The sequence below is a fragment of the Schistocerca gregaria genome, chromosome 5, assembly GCF_023897955.1.
Source record: "Schistocerca gregaria isolate iqSchGreg1 chromosome 5, iqSchGreg1.2, whole genome shotgun sequence".
NCBI classification, from domain to species: Eukaryota; Metazoa; Arthropoda; class Insecta; order Orthoptera; family Acrididae; genus Schistocerca; species Schistocerca gregaria.
The window spans coordinates 170566937-170586037 of record NC_064924.1 but is presented as its reverse complement, the minus strand read 5'-3'; the positions used below and the strand labels follow the sequence as shown (position 1 = coordinate 170586037).

At 43.3% G+C, this 19101-nt stretch overlaps 1 protein-coding gene across 2 annotated transcripts in view; it reads right to left on the bottom strand.

Moving 5' to 3' along the window:
- Positions 1–19101, bottom strand: part of LOC126272550 (cytochrome P450 6k1-like) — a 98199-nt gene that overhangs the window by 56930 nt on the left and 22168 nt on the right. For both annotated transcript variants that reach the window (XM_049975468.1, XM_049975469.1), the window contains exon 2: positions 11395–11624. In XM_049975468.1, the coding sequence (XP_049831425.1) occupies positions 11395–11614 (220 nt within the window). In that variant the 5' untranslated portion in view covers positions 11615–11624. The remainder of the gene's footprint in view (positions 1–11394; positions 11625–19101) is intronic.

Below are 19101 nucleotides of genomic sequence, written 5' to 3'. Positions count from 1 at the left end.
GCCCCCGGAGTAGACAACATTCCATTGGAACTACTGACGGCCTTGGGAGAGCCAGTCCTGACAAAACTCTACCATCTGGTGAACAAGATGTATGAAACAAGCGAAATACCCGCAGACTTCAAGAAGAATATAATAATTCCAATCCCAAAGAAAGCAGGTGTTGACAGATGTGAAAATTACTGAACAATTAGTTTAATAAGCCACAGCTGCAAAATAGTAACACGAATTCTTTACAGACGAATGGAAAAATAAGCCGATCTCGGGGAAGATCAGTTTGGATTCCGTAGAAATGTTGGAACACGTGAGGCAATACTGACCTTACGACGTATCTTAGAAGAAATATTAAGGAAAGGCAAACCTACATTTCTAGCATTCCTAGACTTAGAGAAAGCTTTTGACAATGTTAACTGGAATACTCTCTTCCAAATTCTAAAGGTGGCAGGGGTAAAATACAGGGAGCGAAAGGCTGTTTACAATTTGTACAGAAACCAGATGGCAGTTATAAGAGTCCACGGACATGAAAGGGAAGCAGTTGTTGGGAAGGGAGTAAGACAGGGTTGTAGCCTCTCCCCGATGTTATTCAATCTCTATATAGAGCAACCAGTAAAGGAAACAAAAGAAAAATTCGGGGTAGGCATTAAAATCCATGGAGAAGAAATAAAAACTTTGAGGTTCGCCGATGACATCGTAATTCTGTCAGAGACAGCAAAGGACTTGGAAGAGCAGTTGAATGGAATAGATATTGTCTTGAAAGGAGGATATAAGATGAACATCAACAAAAGCAAAACGAGGATATTGGAATGTAGTAGAATTAAGTCGGGTGCTGCTGAGGGAATTAGATTAGGAAATGAGACACTTAAAGTAGTAAAGGAGTTTTGCTATTTGGGGAGCAAAATAACTGATGATGGTCGAAGTAGAGAGGATATAAAATGTAGACTGGCAATGGCAAGGAAAGCGTTTCTGAAGAAGAGAAATTTGTTAAAATCGAGTATAGATTTAAGTGTCAGGAAGTCGTTTCTGAAAGAATTTGTATGGAGTGTATCCATTTATGGAAGTGAAACATGGACGATAAATAGTTTGGACTAGAAGAGAATAGAAGCTTTCGAAATGTGGTGCTACAGAAGAATGCTGAAGATTAGATGGGTAGATCACATAACTAATGAGGAAGTATTGAATAGGATTGGGGAGAAGAGAAGTTTGTGGCACAACTTGACCAGAAGAAGGGATCGGTTGGTAGGACATGTTCTGAGGCATCAAGGGATCACAAATTTAGTATTGGAGGGCAGTGTGGAGGGTAAAAATCGTAGAGGGAGACCAAGAGATGAATACACTAAGCAGATTCAGAAGGATGTAGGTTGCACTAGGTACTGAGAGATGAAGAAGCTTGCACAGTATAGAGTAGCATGGAGAGCTGCATCAAACCAGTCTCAGGACTGAAGACCACAACAACAACAACAACAACAACAACTGCTTCCAGTTGCTGACCTGATACATTGTAGCTAAATGATAAAGGATCTTTCATTCAATGTATTCGCAGCACATTACACTTGTCTACATTGAGATTCACTTGCCATTTCCTGCACTATGGGTCAATTTGTTGCAGATCCTCCAGCATTTCAGTACAAATTTCCATTGTTACATCCCCTGGATATACTACAGCATCATCCGTAAAAAGCCTCAGCGAACTTCCGTTATTATCCACAAGATCATTTATGTATATCGTATAGGGCTCCCGCGAGCATGCAGAAGTGCCGCAACACGACGTGGTATCGACTCGACTAATGTCTGAAGTAGTGCTGGAGGGAAGTGACACTATGAATCCTGCAGGGTTGCCCATAAGAGTACGAGGGGAAGGAAAACTCTTCTGAATAGCACGTTCCAAGGCATCCCAGGTACGCTCAATAATGTTTACGTCTGAGGAGTTTGATGGCCAGCGGAAGCGTTTAAACTCATAGGAGTGTTCTGGATCCACTATGTAGCATTTCTGGACGTGTGCGGTGCCGCATTGCCCTGCTGGAATTGCCAAAGTCCGTCGGAATGCACAATGGGCATGAATGCAGATGATCAGACAGGATGCTTACCTACGTGTCACCTGTTAGAGTCGTACCTTGACATAGCAGGGATCCCATATATCACTTCAACCGCACACGCCCCACACCATTACGGAGTCTCCACCAGCTTAAACAGTTCCCTACTGACATGCAGGGTCCTTGGATTCGTGAGGTTGTCTCCGTACTCGTACATGTCCAGCACAAGACAATTTGAAACGAAACTCTTTCGACCAGGCAACTTGTTTTCAGTCATCAGCAGTCCAATGTCGATGCTGACGGGCCCATTGACGGGGCGTAAAGCCTCGTGTCGGACAGCGATCAAGGGTACAAGTGTGGACCTTCGACTCCGAAAGCCCATATCGACGATGTTTCGGCTCGGACGCCGACACTTGTTGATGCCCCAGCATTGAATTCTGCAGCAATTTGCGGAAGGGATGCACTTCTGTGACTGAGTGATTGTCTTCAGTAGTCGTTGGTCCCGTTCTTGGAGGATATTTTTCCTGCCGCAGCGATATCGGAGATTTTTACCGGATTTGTGATATTCATGCTACACTCGTGAAATGGTCGTACGGGAAAATCACCACTTCATTGGTACCTCGTAGAAGCTTCGTCCCGTCATTCTTGCGCCGACTATAACACCACGTTCAAACTCACTTAAATTTTGAGAAGCTGGCATTGTAGCAGCAGTAGCCGATGTAACAATTGCGTCAGACACTTATACAGATGTTGCCGACCGCAGCGAAGTATACTGCTTGTTTACGTATGTCTCTATTTGAATATGCATGCCAGAACCAGTTTCTTTGGCGCTTCAGTGTATATTTAGTGTTTACTAGAGAAACACCATCTTGTATTTCATATATTTTCTTAAATTATATTGTTATGGTTTAGTTAGTGATATATTCATAAAAGTTTACAAAATCAACGTTTTCAAAATATTTACAGCAATCAGTCCTCCGCTTTAGACAACACATGTGCACATCAAGACAAAAAAAGGGCGACACACCACGGATTATGCGGATGAGATGGAAATCGGACGACGTGATGTAGATGTACGGACAAACAAATGATTATAATTTCAGAAACATTGGATGATTTATTCAAGAGAAAGTGTTTAACAAGTTGAGAAAATCAACAACGCGTTGGTTTATCTCTGACCCTTATGCAGGCAGTTGTTCGCCTTGGCATTGTTCGAGAGAGTTGTTGCATGTCCTGCTGAGGGATATCGTGGAATATTCTGTCCAACTGGTCCGTTAGACCGTCAAAATCTCGAGCTGGCTGGAGAGCTCTGCCCATAATGCCACATACGTTGTCAATAGGGAAGAGATACTGCTACTTTGATGGGAATGGTAGGGTTTGGCAAGCAATCCCTGCTGTAAGAGGGCCGCGGATGACAACGAAAGGGGTTCTGCTATGAAAGGAAAAATTATGGCACACCAGACCGTCACTCCTGGTTGTCGAGACGCATGGTGAGCGACGGTCAGACTGGTGTTTCACCACTATCTGGGACATTTCCATAGACGTCTTGGGTCTATAACATCACTGACTGGAGTTTGTCTTCAGTGATGAGTCCCGCTTCGAACTGAGCCCCGACGATCAGCGAAGAAATGGCTGAAGATGCTCCAGAAAGCAGTGGCATACTGACCTGCCTGTCGCCCACCATACGGCCCGGCAACCACGAGTGATGGTCCATGTGCCATTGGGTTTCATACCAGAACCCTTTCGGTTGTCATCCATTGCACCCATACTGCTCAGCGGTAGGTTGACGATATTCTACACCTCGGTTTGTTGCTCTTCATGATAAGCCATCTGGGCTTACGCTTCAGCATGATAATGCCTGTCCAGGCACGGCGAGACTTTTACTTCCTGTCTTTTGTGCTTGCCAAACACCACCTGGGCCAGCATGGTCACCGGATCTCTTCCTAATTGAGAACCTCAGGAGCATTAGGGGTAGAGCCCTCCAACCAGCTCCAGATTTTGACGATATAACGCCCCAGTTGGACAGAATTTGGCACCATGTCCCTCAGGACGACATCCAACTACTCCGTCGATCAATGCCAAACATAATAACTACTTGCACGAGGGCCAGATGTGGACTAACGCTTTAGTAACTTGTCGAATTGTGAAGCTCTTTCTTCTTTTAAATAAACCATCCGGCAAATTATGATTATAACCTTTAAAAAACCGGTTGGATATCAGATCTACCACTTTCCGTCCCACTGGGACAATTCCTTCGTGGTACTTTTTTCCTTTTTCTTCTTAGACTGTATATACAGCATGTAAAAGACAACTGTTTACAACGTACCACAGTGTTGTAGGTGAAATCAAGAAGAACGAATTGATAGAGGACATTTGTGATCTATGAAGTCTGGAAACAGCCCCAAATTTGTCTACATAAGCCACATAAGAGCGATATTTTGGCTAAAATCGACCTTCACTATTTAAAACCGTTTGTTCTTGCATATACAAAATGTAGAATTGACATTTGTGTAAATTGTGTCTAAAATTATGAAATTATGAAATGAACAATTAAATCGTTTTGTTTTTAATTAATAATATTAACGAAGCATCAGCTAAGTCGGTGATCTAAGGGAGCGAGAGGATATTGCAAAACCTAGAGCGGCGCGCATGCGCTGTGGTTTAGGTGGCTTTTGTATGCCAATTTGAGGAGGTTGCCCGTCTCGATGGACCACAAGTGCCTCATATTCGACGTCGTGTACACCACTGGGATGCTTTGTAAGCATTAATAGTTTACACCGTGCATGGATGTTGTTTCTACTTTGTACTTGAGAGTAAGCCTTGTAAATTTGCGCGTGACTGGAATACTGTCTCTCCAAATGGGGACCAAACAATGAAATGATTTACTTCAGTTTATGGTCATACCAAGAGTACATTTTTCTGGAAGCTGAAGAAGCATGAATGTGAACGGCAAGAATGATGTGACAGAAGCCCTGGACCCACTTGAAATGGTGTCTTTATTTTCATCCTTTTTCGTGACTTTGTCACCATACTCACTACATCTAACACTCTCCGTCCCTTCACGTTATGCAGTAGTGTTGCTGGACCCACCAGCTTCAGCTTAAGTTCATAGTAGGGAATTCCCTGCAGTCGTAATAATTCGACTGAGTAGCGCCCTTGTTGTTGCTATTCGGGAGCGACATCAGTGGACAGATGATATGTTATGAAGCCAGCAATTTATTGTTATCGATGCTTTTTGTCAGTTTTGATTACATCATGACAGCGTGGTAGCTCTCTTGGTACAGTCAGAACTTAAAAAACCAAGCGGAAAAAAATTATACGTTATAGTCCAACTTTGTCGGGAGTGAATCCGGAATATTATTGATTCGTGTTCTGATATTTCGGCAGACAACGTTGCAGCTATTCTCAAGATGAGTCGCCTAAAAGAGTTTAACGCGCTTTACACTGTGGAGTACACGGGCCAAAGATAATACTGTTGATAACTCGAGCGTCCCTCATAGATAAAACTTTACACCTCGAAGAGGAAAACAAGCAAGCGCAGTGTCTGCGAATGCACAGGTGCTTAGAAAGTATTTGGCTGATTATTACGGATGGCATATCTTGCAGTACCACGCAGTGAAGACCTAGAACAATATTTCCTTTGAAAGCGCAGACGTGAAATGATGGGTTTCCATCACCTGTAGAGCTGGAAACCCTCGTCTCGGTTCGGCTGGTTATCTGCTAATAATACTCCGACAGCTTTCTTGATCATTGAATCCCAGTGGGATGAGGCTGTGGTCAGAATCTTAAGTTTCCAGTAATCCATGTCATGACCAGTGGAAATACAAAGTTCATCCACTGCATATTTGTTCGGCGGTAGTAGGCGAGAGTTTCGCTGGTGTTCAATGCAACATTCTTTTACAGTGCGTACTGTTTGTCCTATGTGCTTTTTACTACACCCTCGAGGAATTTCGTGTATACCCGCCTTTCGTAAAAGCAAATTATCCTTCACATATCCCAGAAGAGCTGCGGCGGTAGGTAGAACGTATGCACTTAATTTTTCTTCACTATTTAAGCAGTTAGCACATACGGTAGAAAGGCCGAGATCTTACGTCTCTTTCTTCTTGCTCTTCTTTTAAATATTTTTTTAATATTCTGGATGTGTTTCCGAAAATGGTGGAATATTCGATTCGCCCGAAAACTTCGACCAACAAATTCTTCGCAGTTTGTCAGCAGCGATGAATCCCCCGCCAGTCTTAAACAATGCAATCATCATGAAGGTATAAACGCAATTAGTGTGTCCGGAATAACTTATCAAAGTGACTCCACTAACTGTACCACATCAAACATCTTATCTGTTTGGATATCTCAGTAATGTCTGCTGGTAAAGCAACAGCTAGTTCCCCCCTATGAACAAATTATTGCTAACATCTTGCAGATGCAAATCGCAAATTTGTTACGCATGATAAACGCATTGTATGTAAAAAAAAACTGGCAGCATCTGAAGACGTTAGTTCATTCTTAGTTTTTCGAGATTTTGCGGTGGGGACCGTCAGTTTTTGCTAAGTCCAATGAGAGATTTCACGGTGAAAGGGGTACCTTACCATCTGGTGATAATGAGATTTACTGGAGCAATAAAACCTTTTCACAGCTGGGAAAGCAAAGGACTCAATAACAAAGACTTTCTAACGTAGAATGGGAAGCTTAAGAAAGAAATTGTTGATTCTTCTTCATCAAGTGTTTGAATGATTGCTATGTCGTGAAGTTGAGGCAGGATCAGCTGAACTTGGTGTTTAAGTTAATAAATACATACGGAACGCTGTGAAATTTTTTTCCATAACTATAGAGTTTATATCGGCAGCTAGGTAAGGAGCAGGTAGATCAAACGAACTAGAGGAGTTTCACAGTTTGACTTAACGACATTTTGAACAGGTCGTAGAACATCATTGTAAATGGTTTATTTCAGATTATGTTCAGATATCTCCATTATACGGGGCTGTAACAAATCTTCGGTCAGATCACTTTTTAATGAGTCTGAAAGAGCCATGAAGCTGAATAACAGGGAAATGCCTATCAAACCTACAAACGGAACCCGTAAGTGGGGATCCGAGTGAATCATGTGAGTTCCCAATATTGGCATTCTTGAGCAGTCTATTGAGACAACAGCCCTCAAGTGCTGGAACGAAGTAAGATTGGGGAACTAGAAGGGAGACGGTACTGATAAAAGCTGTTCCGTTGCACCACTCTACGCGTCAAAGCATTTCAAGCATCAGTCGCCATTGACGGCAGTCCCTGCATAAGGCGTTTAAATTCTTTTTCTTCCTGGCGCCCTATATGATATAATGAGTACCTTCTTGGTACATCAGTTTTTGGAGAACTAATCTTTAAGGCACGAAGTATGCTATCAGCAGAGTTTCTGACGGTTTTTGGTCTTTCTGCGGGCTTGCTGTTAAAATACGCAACAAGACCGTTGTCGTAACTGACTGTGAGACGAGTAACTGTGAAGTCTTGGTCATGGAAGTTATTCACTGTCGAATCTCTAACACTGAACGGGAATATGTGTTTCATGAACTTCTTGGTAGTCTTGACTGTCGTACAACCTATCGATGTACATCATCAAAAGGACCTCAAACTAGGAGCCACTTTACTTTGATCCGTGCCCACAAACAGATGGTTGTCCTCATTGATCAAAGGGTCCTTAATCAAAGTCCTACTTTATCGTTTGGTGCTCTTTTCGTTCTTCACACAAGAAGATAGTTGATATGCATTTATAAGAACCGTTCACCATGCTTAATTACAAATTCATGTAGACCAGGATCGATGCCATGATTAGGTCTGTCAACACTGTCATCAGTCTGTGACATACGACTTTTTTCAAGTGGCTAGATAATTCATGAAATGCGAGATAAACAGCGCTTTTGCTATTCCATAGCGTAATTGCAGTATCAGAGGACGCCAGTGTTCTCAACCTCGTTGATATCCGCAGGGAATATCTCAAGTTTTTCTTAAAAAAAACAACAACAAAAACTCGGGTGGCTTTGTCGTACCTGCAAGTTGTTTTCAGTTTAGAGAGCAGGTCTTGCGTATCTCCGACCGCTCTATGTAATGCAAATTATCTTAAATTATTACTTTTCTACCACGCATCTGTGTAGATTGTTTTAACTTATTTGCTATCAGTTTCTAAACTACTGCAGCTCTGTCTTCCGATACTTTAGTACGGTTATCGATGCGATATACTACCGCAAGTACATTATGAAACGCTGGGATCTACTTTCGGTAGTACATGACGTCGATAACAGAGCCTGATAATGGAAATGAGCGTTTGGCGTCATTGGCCGGTAGGCTTCTCACGGCGCATGTCCGGCCGCCTTGGTGCAAGTCTTATTACACTCGACGCCACATTGGGCGACCTGCTCGCCGGATGGGGATGAACTAATGATGAAGACACCACAACACCCAGTCCCTGAGAGGAGAAAATCCCCGGCCCAACCGGGAATCGAACCCGAGTCCCTTAGAACGGCAGTCCGTCACGCTCACCATTCAGCTTTCGGGGCGGACAGAGCCTGATAATGAAACCTACTTGCTTCGTAGTCGATTGCAAATAAATTACAGCGATTAACACCAGCTGAGACGAAGAAAATTAGTAAGGGAATAGTTATTGTTCCCCATAGTGGTGATGGTGAACGGGAACTTGAACCAATTTGAATTTTCGTCACTATTAATGAACATCGAGTGTAGATTTAAATGTCAGGAAGTGTTTTCAGAAAGTATTTGTGTGGAGTTTAGCCGTGTATGGAAGTGAAAAATGGACGATAACATGTTCAGACAAGAAGAGAATAGATGATTTCGCAATGTGGTGCTACAGAAGAATGCTGAAGATTAGATGGGTAGAACACATAACTAATGAGGAGGTATTGAATAGAATTGGAGAGAAGAGAAATATGTGGCACAACTTGACTAGAAGAAAGGATCGGTTGGTAGGGCATATTCTAAGGCCAGACCAGAAGATGAATACACTAAACACATTCACAAGGATGTAGATTGCAGTAGGTACTGGGAGATGAAGAAGCTTGCACAGGATAGAGTAGCATGGAGAGCTGCATCAAACCAGTCTCAGGACTGAAGACCACAACAACAACAAATTTATAGAAATGGAGACTATGTAATTGTTTCCAAAATGTGATAAGAACGTGAGATAAGAGGCAACAAGAATGTAGATGATACAAGTGGAGAAACAGAGCCTTTGCAGTTTGCAGACTTTTCATTTGACTCTCAGGAACTCTCGTATACTTTACGTGTCTCATTTCCTAATCTAATGTCTTCAGCATCACGTGACTTCATTCGTCTACATTCCATTATCCTCATTTTGCTATCAAGACGCATTCCATTCCGTTCAACTACTCTTCCAGGTCCTTTACTGTCTCTGACAGAATTACAATATCATCGCCAAACCTCAAAGTTTTTATTTCTTCCCCATGGATTTTAATTCGTACTCCATATTTTTCTTTTGTTTTCTTTAATGTTTGCTCAATACAGAGATTGAATAACATCGGGGATAGGCTGCAACCCTGTCTCACTCCCTTCCCAACCACTGCTTCCCTATCATGCACCTCGACTCTTATAACTGCCATCTGGTTTCTGTACAAATTGTAAATAGCCTTTCGCTCCCTGTATTTTACCCCTGCCACCTTTAGAATTTGGAAGAGAGTATTCCAGTCAACATTGTCAAAAGCTTTCTCTAAGTCTACGAATGCTAGAAACGTAGGTTTGCTTTCCTTAATCTTTCTTCTAAGATAAGTCGTAAGGTCAGTATTGCCTCACGTGTTCCAACATTTCTACGGAATCCAAACTGATCTTCCCCGAGGTCGGCTTCTACTAGTTTTTCCATTCGTCTGTAAAGAATTCGTGTTAGTATTTTGCAGCTGTGGCTTATTAAACTGATTGTTCGGTAATTTTCACATCTGTCAACACCTGCTTTCTTTGGGATTGGAATTATTATATTCTTCTTGAAGTCTGAAGGTTTTTCGCCCTTCTCTTACATCTTGCTCATCACATGGTAGATTTTTGTTAGGGCTGGCTCTCCCAAGGCTATCAGTAGTTCTAATGGAATGTTGTCTACTTCCGGGGCCTTGTTTCGACTTAGGTCGTTCCATAATATTGCCCTCCAGAACATCTCCCTTCTACATACTCCTTCAACCTTTCTGCTTTCGCTCCCTGTCTTCTATGGTTTCAAAATATGTGGCAGATTATTTGCTCTTGTTCCTATAACGATTCATCAAAACGTTTCGATAGTTACATGGGATCACCTTCAGAGATCTCCCTGCGGTTTCGTAACGCATATGTTCTATTGTCAGGCGTCGTAAGTCAAGCGCAGTTGCCTTCCTCTCGGATCGTCCTTAACGGAGTCAAATTTATCTTCAAGGAAAGGGGAACATTTATGTCCTAAAATTCACAGAAACTTTCGATTAGAATTTTTTCCAACAAGTGTAAGCATAAGAGATTGGAAAAGTAGAAGCTCGACTCAAAGAGAGAAATTCCAATAGTCCCCTACGAAACAACTGGGAAAAACTGTAAATCAGATAATCAACCCACTTCTAGTAGGTTGTGTTGAAATTACAGCCCCTGAAACAATTCTAGGTCACGTAAACAAACTTGATACTCAAATTACAGAGTATTAAAACTTGCAATATCGAGTAGTGCGGGGTGGGGGTGGAGGTATTATATACCCTACATTTGAAAATATGGTAATCTAGTCAGGTACATTATATTTTTTTAGTTTAGAAAGAAAATATTTATCGTTTCCAATGAAGTCTTCTACTAGATTCCGTGGATATTTTAAATTTTTCATCTGAACTTAACGAAAAATTTAAGTTTTAGTACCAAATGTGTCTTTTCACAATGAATATCACATTCAATACTTTTAGATTGTGGGCCCTGCTTACACATCAACATGTATGTTGTGGGTAAAAGTCAACAACAGTTACCAATATCTACATTAAAAGATATATTTTGGTGTTCATAAAGTAACCCCAGCCCCTTTTTGGTAGTACGTTATTGAAAGTATATGGGAATTGATAAGGGTCTGCTAAAAGATATTTTCGGGTTCTGGAGCACTCTTACACATCAGGACCTCTTTAAAAAGTATATTGTTAATACAAGTCAACAACAGTTAACAATTTTTTTTAATTTTTTTCGTACATGTTACTGAAAATGCGTTTATATTACGAGGGTTACGATTAGTAAATGTTTCACAGAAAATGAACAATCGCGTTCTTGTGAGACAAATGTTATTTTACAGACAAAGCTGTTGTACATTTAGAACAATTGACTTGTCGCACCAGATACCTCCGATTCTTCCTTTATACAATGTCTGTGTGAGTTGTCTTACCTTTGAGCTGCCGGTACGCGTCCGTGACGTCCATGGGCATGGACTGCTTGCCCACAAAACTCTTGTAGATATTGCCAAACGGAAACTGTGGCTCCAAGTAGGGCACTCCTTTCTTCTGCCAGTATTTGTACGACTGGGAGAACCACATGTACGCCGCCACTGTCACCAGTGACAGGGCTACCAACAGCTCCGTGAGCCACGACTCCGCATACAAGCCCATGTTGCTGAGTCTGAAACATGAGAAAAGCACACTGTTGTCAGCCCTGCGAATTACTGGCAAACATTTATCAAGTGCTGTATGTAACATATGAACACATTCATCTCTTTCTCGTCGTCTGCTTCTCTCTCTTCTTGTCGATCCTCTCTTACTGACCTTCTTTGAGACTTAACGATTGATCTTTGAAAACGACCAGACTTAGTAGTAGTAGTACTATAGTGAGAACAATTACTTGCCCGAGTGTTTACTGAAGATTCAAAATCTGACAGGCGTCTCCACACCGATTAAGACACTTACCTCATTGAAATACACTCCTGGAAATTGAAATAAGAACACCGTGAATTCATTGTCCCAGGAAGGGGAAACTTTATTGACACATTCCTGGGGTCAGATACATCACATGATCACACTGACAGAACCACAGGCACATCGACACAGGCCACACAGCATGCACAATGTCGGCACTAGTACAGTGTATATCCACCTTTCGCAGCAATGCAGGCTGCTATTCTCCCATGGAGACGATCGTAGACATGCTGGATGTAGTCCTGTGGAACGGCTTGCCATGCCATTTCCACCTGGCGCCTCAGTTGGACCAGCGTTCGTGCTGGACGTGCAGACCGCGTGAGACGACGCTTCATCCAGTCCCAAACATGCTCAATGGGGGACAGATCCGGAGATCTTGCTGGCCAGGGTAGTTGACTTACACCTTCTAGAGCACGTTGGGTGGCACGGGATACATGCGGACGTGCATTGTCCTGTTGGAACAGCAAGTTCCCTTGCCGGTCTAGGAATGGTAGAACAATGGGTTCGATGACGGTTTGGATGTACCGTGCACTATTCAGTGTCCCCTCGACGATCACCAGAGGTGTACGGCCAGTGTAGGAGATCGCTCCCCCCACCATGATGCCGGGTGTTGGCCTTGTGTGCCTCGGTCGTATGCAATCCTAATTGTGGCGCTCACCTGCACGGTGCCAAACACGCATACGACCATCATTGGCGCTGGAAGGATTCGTAGGCTGGAAGAAGACAAGGTAATCCCAGCCAACTGCCAGTACAACTGTGAGTTATACTGTTCATCCAATCTTCTGGATGATGACGGTGTTTTACCTCATGGGCGTCACTCTTTTCGTCTTTTCGCAGAGGTAGCTCCTTTATTTTCAGAGCATTAATGAGGAGACGTGCTATCAAATACGGTGATTGTTTTCATCTAATCAATGATCCCATTTTATCGTGGATGTCTTACACATCTAGGTTTACACGGTCAGTGAAATTACTTATATTTTTTTAAAGAAGTTAGTCAGCATTTGCGTTGGCGCCATCTGGTGCACATACGACACACAGCAATTCCAGGAGAAGCGAGAGAACGGCTCCTGCTGGTCATAAGAAACGCTACCTATTGTGCTTTCGCAATTGACGGTGGTAGCCCGGTGGCTTTGTGAGTGAAGCACTAAACCGTGTTTTGTGAGAACCCGCATTGGGAGTACCTATTTATAAGAAAAATTCCTGAACGGAGGTTTGCGACGGCTGAGTAATTGATTGTTGTATTTATGGCACACAGGGCGCGCGGCATTGTATGTTGTGATACAGAGCAGACGTACACTGCCCAGTCACATTAATGCGACCATCTGTCAAAAGCCTGAATAACCAACTTTTGCAGCGAGGAACCTTCGAGACCTTTAGGAAGAGAGTCAATGTGGTTCTGGATGCAACCGAGAGGGATGTGGAGCTATGACTACTCCAGTACCGTGGCCAGCTGTCCTAGGTTTCTCGGTTGAGGATCCATGGTGTGAACAGCCCTGTAGAGGAGGCTTAAATCCGAGGAGTTTGGTGGCCTGGTGGCATGGTAAACTTATCTTGGTGCTCTCCGAATCACATACCTACACAGCGAGCTGTGTGACGCGTTACATTGTCCTGCTGTTAGATGCCACTGTGCCGAAGAACAACAAATTGGGTATAGAGGTGGACATGGTTGGTAAGGATAGATGCATACATGTGTTGAACCATTGTGCCTTCCACAATTACGAGATACCCAAGGTACACCCCGAAAACATTACCCAAAAAATGAGGCCTCTTCTCTGGCGTGGATCCTTCTGACGATTTTTACAGGATGTTTGCTTTGAGACTTTTCACGCTGATGGGGCATAAAAAGTGATTCATCTGAAGAGGCCAACTGTCGCACACTCAGTGGACTTGCAGCTGCGACATTGGCTTGCAAATCTTAGCCTTCGTCGCCGACGAAAAGCAGTCAGAGTGGGTGCAGGAACTAGGCGACTGCTGAACGCACCTTGAGGGGGCAGTACTGTTAGCCTCTTGTTTCATCTCGGCAGTCAGTTGCTCAACAGCTGCATGTCTGTTCGCCCGTACACATCTCTGCAACCTTCACACCTGTCATCTAAGGCCTGTCCTGCACCACTGTTGCCTCGGGGTGATTTTGGATGGTGCCATTTCGGCTTGCACGATATACGTTCACCAACGCATTAAGCGAGCAGTTTACGAACTTAGCAGTTTCGGAAATGCTAACATTTGGTCAAAAAGTTAAGAATCATGCCCTTTTAGACTTGAGATACATCTCTCCGTTTCTGCATTAGGCCAGCAACTGCTCAGTCTTCCGAGTCCCTCCCTTCCCCCCCCCCCCCCTCCCCTCACCAAACCCTCCACGCGCATATGTACCGTAAACTGCTAGTGCTGCCACGGGCCGACTGTGAGTGGTTATTACACGTTAGCGTCGAACATTGGCTTTGGCCACGTTCATGTGATTGGTTTCCGTTCAGTTAATTGAAATTTTTTATGTTTATTAAAATTGTTACATCCTCTGGTGTCTGCCATATGATATCCTCTGTACACTTCAGTGTCACCAGTTGCATAATCTGCAGGTGCAGGCTTTTGACAAGGCTGTTAACAGTGGTCGTCCCTAGACGGCATCAGAGTCTATGGAACTGCATTGCCACACCTTCTGCAGACGCCAGTAACGCATCCGATATATCATGTTATGCAGAGCGCCAAAGAGCAAGAAGCTTAACTTCCCAGCCAACAGTAGCTAACCACGCGGATTGAGCGTATTCATCCGCGCGGTCCTCTGTGCAGCCTGACCTGTAACGTGAGTCCACACTCATTGTCAGTCTACAGCGAGTACACAGAGTTTACGGTGTGACCAGTCCACGGTTGGAGTCCACGCTAGGATGGCAGTCACTGGAGAGCAGTAGCACTGCCAGTGCGGTAGACCTCCAGGAAGTGATTTTGGAACATAATTTTGCAGATACAGATTTTTGCAAGAGAAACTAGCTGACTTGTACTGCGTGTCAGGTTGCGCACTTATTCATTGGAAGTTACCTGTTCCGGGAAGTGTTTTTTGTGTTCAGTTATACCACAGTTCTACATTCTGTTTAAGTGTGATAATAAATGCAGTTATCTAGTTGGAATATTTATGGGCATAGTTTTCCAATACTACACTGACGCAGTCGTATTGAGGTGACGTTCTACTGGACACATAGCAGCGTCACAACAAAACTAGTTGCTAAACTGAGCACGGCGTCTGCCCACCCTCCAGCCCAAACTCAACCCCCACCAAAATCCTACGCTACATAGGAATATCTGTCAAACATCTGATACATGCTGACAGTTGACAATGATAAACAGCATACGTTAGGAAATATGAGAATCGGGAGATCGCACAGATACTTATCCATGTCTCTGGGTCCGCAGCTCGTGGTCTTGAGGTCGCATTCTCAGTTCCCGAGCACGGGGTCCCGGGTTCGATTCCCGGCGGGGTCATAGATTTTCACCTGCCTCGTGATGACTGGGTGTTTGCGCTGTCCTCATCATATCATGCTCATTCATGAAAGTGGCGAAATTGGACTGAGCAAAGGTTGGGAATTTGTACGGGCGCTAACAACGCCGCAGTCGAGCGTCCCACAAACCAAACATCATCATCATCATCATCATCATCATCATCATCATGCCTCAGGAACATAGTGTGGTATGGACTATTCTGAAATTAAATTATTAATTTCTGATACCATTCTTACAAGACACAACAAGTTATTTAAACACAAAGTCCGCCTCTTTGTTTTCAAATATAGCTGAAGACTGCTGTAACGAGAAGAATTCATGTGAAGTGGTCCTACAAGCTAGATAGCATTGTGCATTACTGGGACCCCGCCGGGAATCGAACCCGAGACCCAGTGCTCGGGAACTGAGAATGCGGCCTCAAGACCACGAGCTGCGGACCCAGAGGCAAGTATCTGTGCTGTCTTACAAGGTGATTGAAACTTTCCTTACGTTTATTTCGATGAGTGTTAGGTGGGTCCAAAGCTAGTAGCATGTACAGTGCACGTGCACGTAAGCTTATCGCATTCTTTCTGACTTTTAGAAGTGTCGAATCCCTGGAATGCGGGTCATGTAAATATCAATACCGGCAGGTAATTGCAGAGCAATGAGTGCAGAATGTGTGATGTTGACATGGATTCAGGGCAACAGCGCGGCAAGAAGTGCAGGCATGGGTTTCCAAGAAAGACTATACCACGAGAAGAATGTGGGATTCTTCCTCTGGCTCTGACGAATAGACGGATGACAACGGATCAGGTTACAGATAGAGTGTCATCACGAACCGTGGGGAACAGATGGCTGGAAATTGGATTGAGCTCTCGAATTCCCACGAGTCGTTACCGCTGTCATCATATTACAAACAACAGAGACTTGAATAGAGTAGAGCCACAGTCAACTAGGACAGTGGCACTGTGTGGTGTTCAGTGACGAATCTAGCTTGTTTATGTGGCGGTCAGATCGATGCCAACGTGTTCGTACACCACCTGGTGAAAAGTCACAGAAGATCGCGGGCTATAAGTCAAAAGGCAATAGGTATTTCGTTAATGGCAGACATAGTGACGATAGGAATACGTTAGAAAATCAGGCAGAAAGCAGATAAACCCAGAAGCGCATTACATACGAAAGCAGAGCGTCAGAGAATCAGCATGCATTTGTGTGAGATGGTGGTAAATTGCTATGGGACGAAACTACTGAAGTCATCGGTCTCTAGACTCACACACTACCTAATCTAACTTAAAGTAACTTATGCTGGGGACAACACACACACACACACACACACACACACACACACACACACACACACACTCATGCCCGAGGCAGGACTCTAACCTCCAATGGGGGGAGCCGCGCGAATCGTGGCAAGGCGCCCCAGACCGCACCTCTTTGTGTGAGGAAAAATAGCTGATGCGCTTTCTTGAATATCCGCCTTTATAATTATAAAATTAATACTTTGTGCTTTAACAGCAAAGAATGGGGAAAAGGGCTCATTTGACATATGTTATTATGTAGTACATCTGCTACTACGTTTAGAGTTCTGGAAGATATTAGTGAAGTACGTAAGTATTTCTTTGATTTTTTCCCTCTCTGTTAACGTTGATTATCTTCGGTTATAATGTATTTGTGTGTACAGACGCAATGTAATGTACTATGTAAAGTCAATTTTGTAATTTATTATATAATGTTATTTGCGTGTATGTATGCTATTTCGTTCTAATTGTCGGTGCTTTGTTCCGTTAGTAAAATTAATATAGTGGATAATGTTACGAAGAGTTAGTTAAGGAGCGATGGAGAGCGATGTGAGTGGCAGTTGTAAATAGAGTTGAATACCACGAGTAAAATGGTCACTTGTCTTCAGCGCCAAAAAACTGGGTATATTCAGAACCGTATCGGAACCTATGTGAGGGTCGGGTTTCTGAAAAGTTTAATTTTGGGATGTACAAATAAACAATAGACGCCACATCAGGGTTGATTTTCGACCCGCCGTCCACTGTCGCTTCTGAAAGTTTGTGTTCTCTGTATTAAATTAACCTGACTAGTCCCACCCCATTCCGTTTGCAGAAACAGGGAAAGTTTCTTAGTTTATTTTGACAGAGCGGCTATCAGCGAGAAAACGGAGCGACGGCACCAGAGATCCTACAGCAGACGCAGCATCTAGGGAGCTGCAGCACACACATCTCTGCAATCACACTGTCGACTGTCAACTGACGTTTCATAGCTGCAGGGTGTGAATACGAAAACCCATCGATATTTTTACTGAAGTGTGTTACGTACGTTCAAGACAGTTTCTTAGATTTTCCTCCCAACAATTGTCCTCCAGCAACACTTGGAATTAATACTGCTTTCTGTGCTGTAAAAGGCTATTTCGGATGTTATAACTTTACGTAGTTGTCTCAAAACAGAAAGAGTTGACATAATGGTTTATTCTGGGGACAGTGGTTTCCTATAACGTTGCTAATTAGATGAAATGCCAAAGACGTAGTTTAACTAAAGATATTTTAAAGACATTGTGGTTAAGGATTGAACTATTTTGCTCGAATGATACCGTGAAGTCATATTATTAAAGCTAATGCTCGTGATGAATAGAGGCGTTTATAATCAGTTAACAGCACCTTGAAGCGTGCTTGTGTTCCGTATCTGTAATGCCAGTTACTGCTTCTTAGATATAGATGCTATCTACCAGATAAGATCAGAGACATATAATTAGCTTAGGACAGATACTGCTTGATTAGGGGGTGGATTAAACGGACAGATGTGTGGTCCTTTAATCACAATTGTTTTTGGTGCTTTAATCACAACTGTTTACGACGTCTTTTGGTGAACGTTTACGTGTTACTTGCAGTAAGGCACTTTAAAGTTTTTGAAGCCAACTGACAGGGTGGTGAAAGGTATCAGCTGCGTACTTGCGTGTAGGGCACTGCGGAAATGATTGTAGAAGACATAGCTGATTACGAAGTACGATTACGAAAGTAAAGTTCTATGTACTGATTTGGCAAAAGATCCTAAGAAATTTTGGTCTTATGTCAAAGCGGTAGGTGGATCAAAACAAAATGTCCAGACACTCTGTGGCCAAAATGGTACCGAAACATAGGATGACAGACTAAAGGCCAAAATACTAAATGTCTTTTTCCAAAGTTGTTTCACAGAGGAAGACTGCACTGTAGTTCCTTCTGTAGATTGTCGCAAAGATGACAAAATGGTAGATATCGAAATAGACGACAGAGGGATAGACAAACAATTAAAATCGCTCAAAAGAGGAAAGGCCGCTGGACCTGATGGGATACCAGTTCGATTTTACACAGAGTACGCTAAGGAACTTGCACCCCTTCTTGCAGCGGTGTACCGTAGGTCTCTAGAAGAGCGTAGCGTTCCAAAGGATTGGAAAAGGGCACAGGTCATCCCCGTTTTCAAGAAGGGACGTCGAACAGATGTGCAGAACTATAGACCTATATCTCTAACGTCGATCAGTTGTAGAATTTTGGAACACGTATTATGTTCGACTATAATGACTTTTCTGGATACTAAAAAGCTTTCTGTAGGAATCAGCAAGGGTTTCGAAAAAGACGATCCTGAGAAACCCAGCTCACGCTATTCGTCCACGAGACTCAGAGGGCCATAGACACCGGTTCCCCTTCCGCAAGGCGTTCGATACAGTACCCCACAGT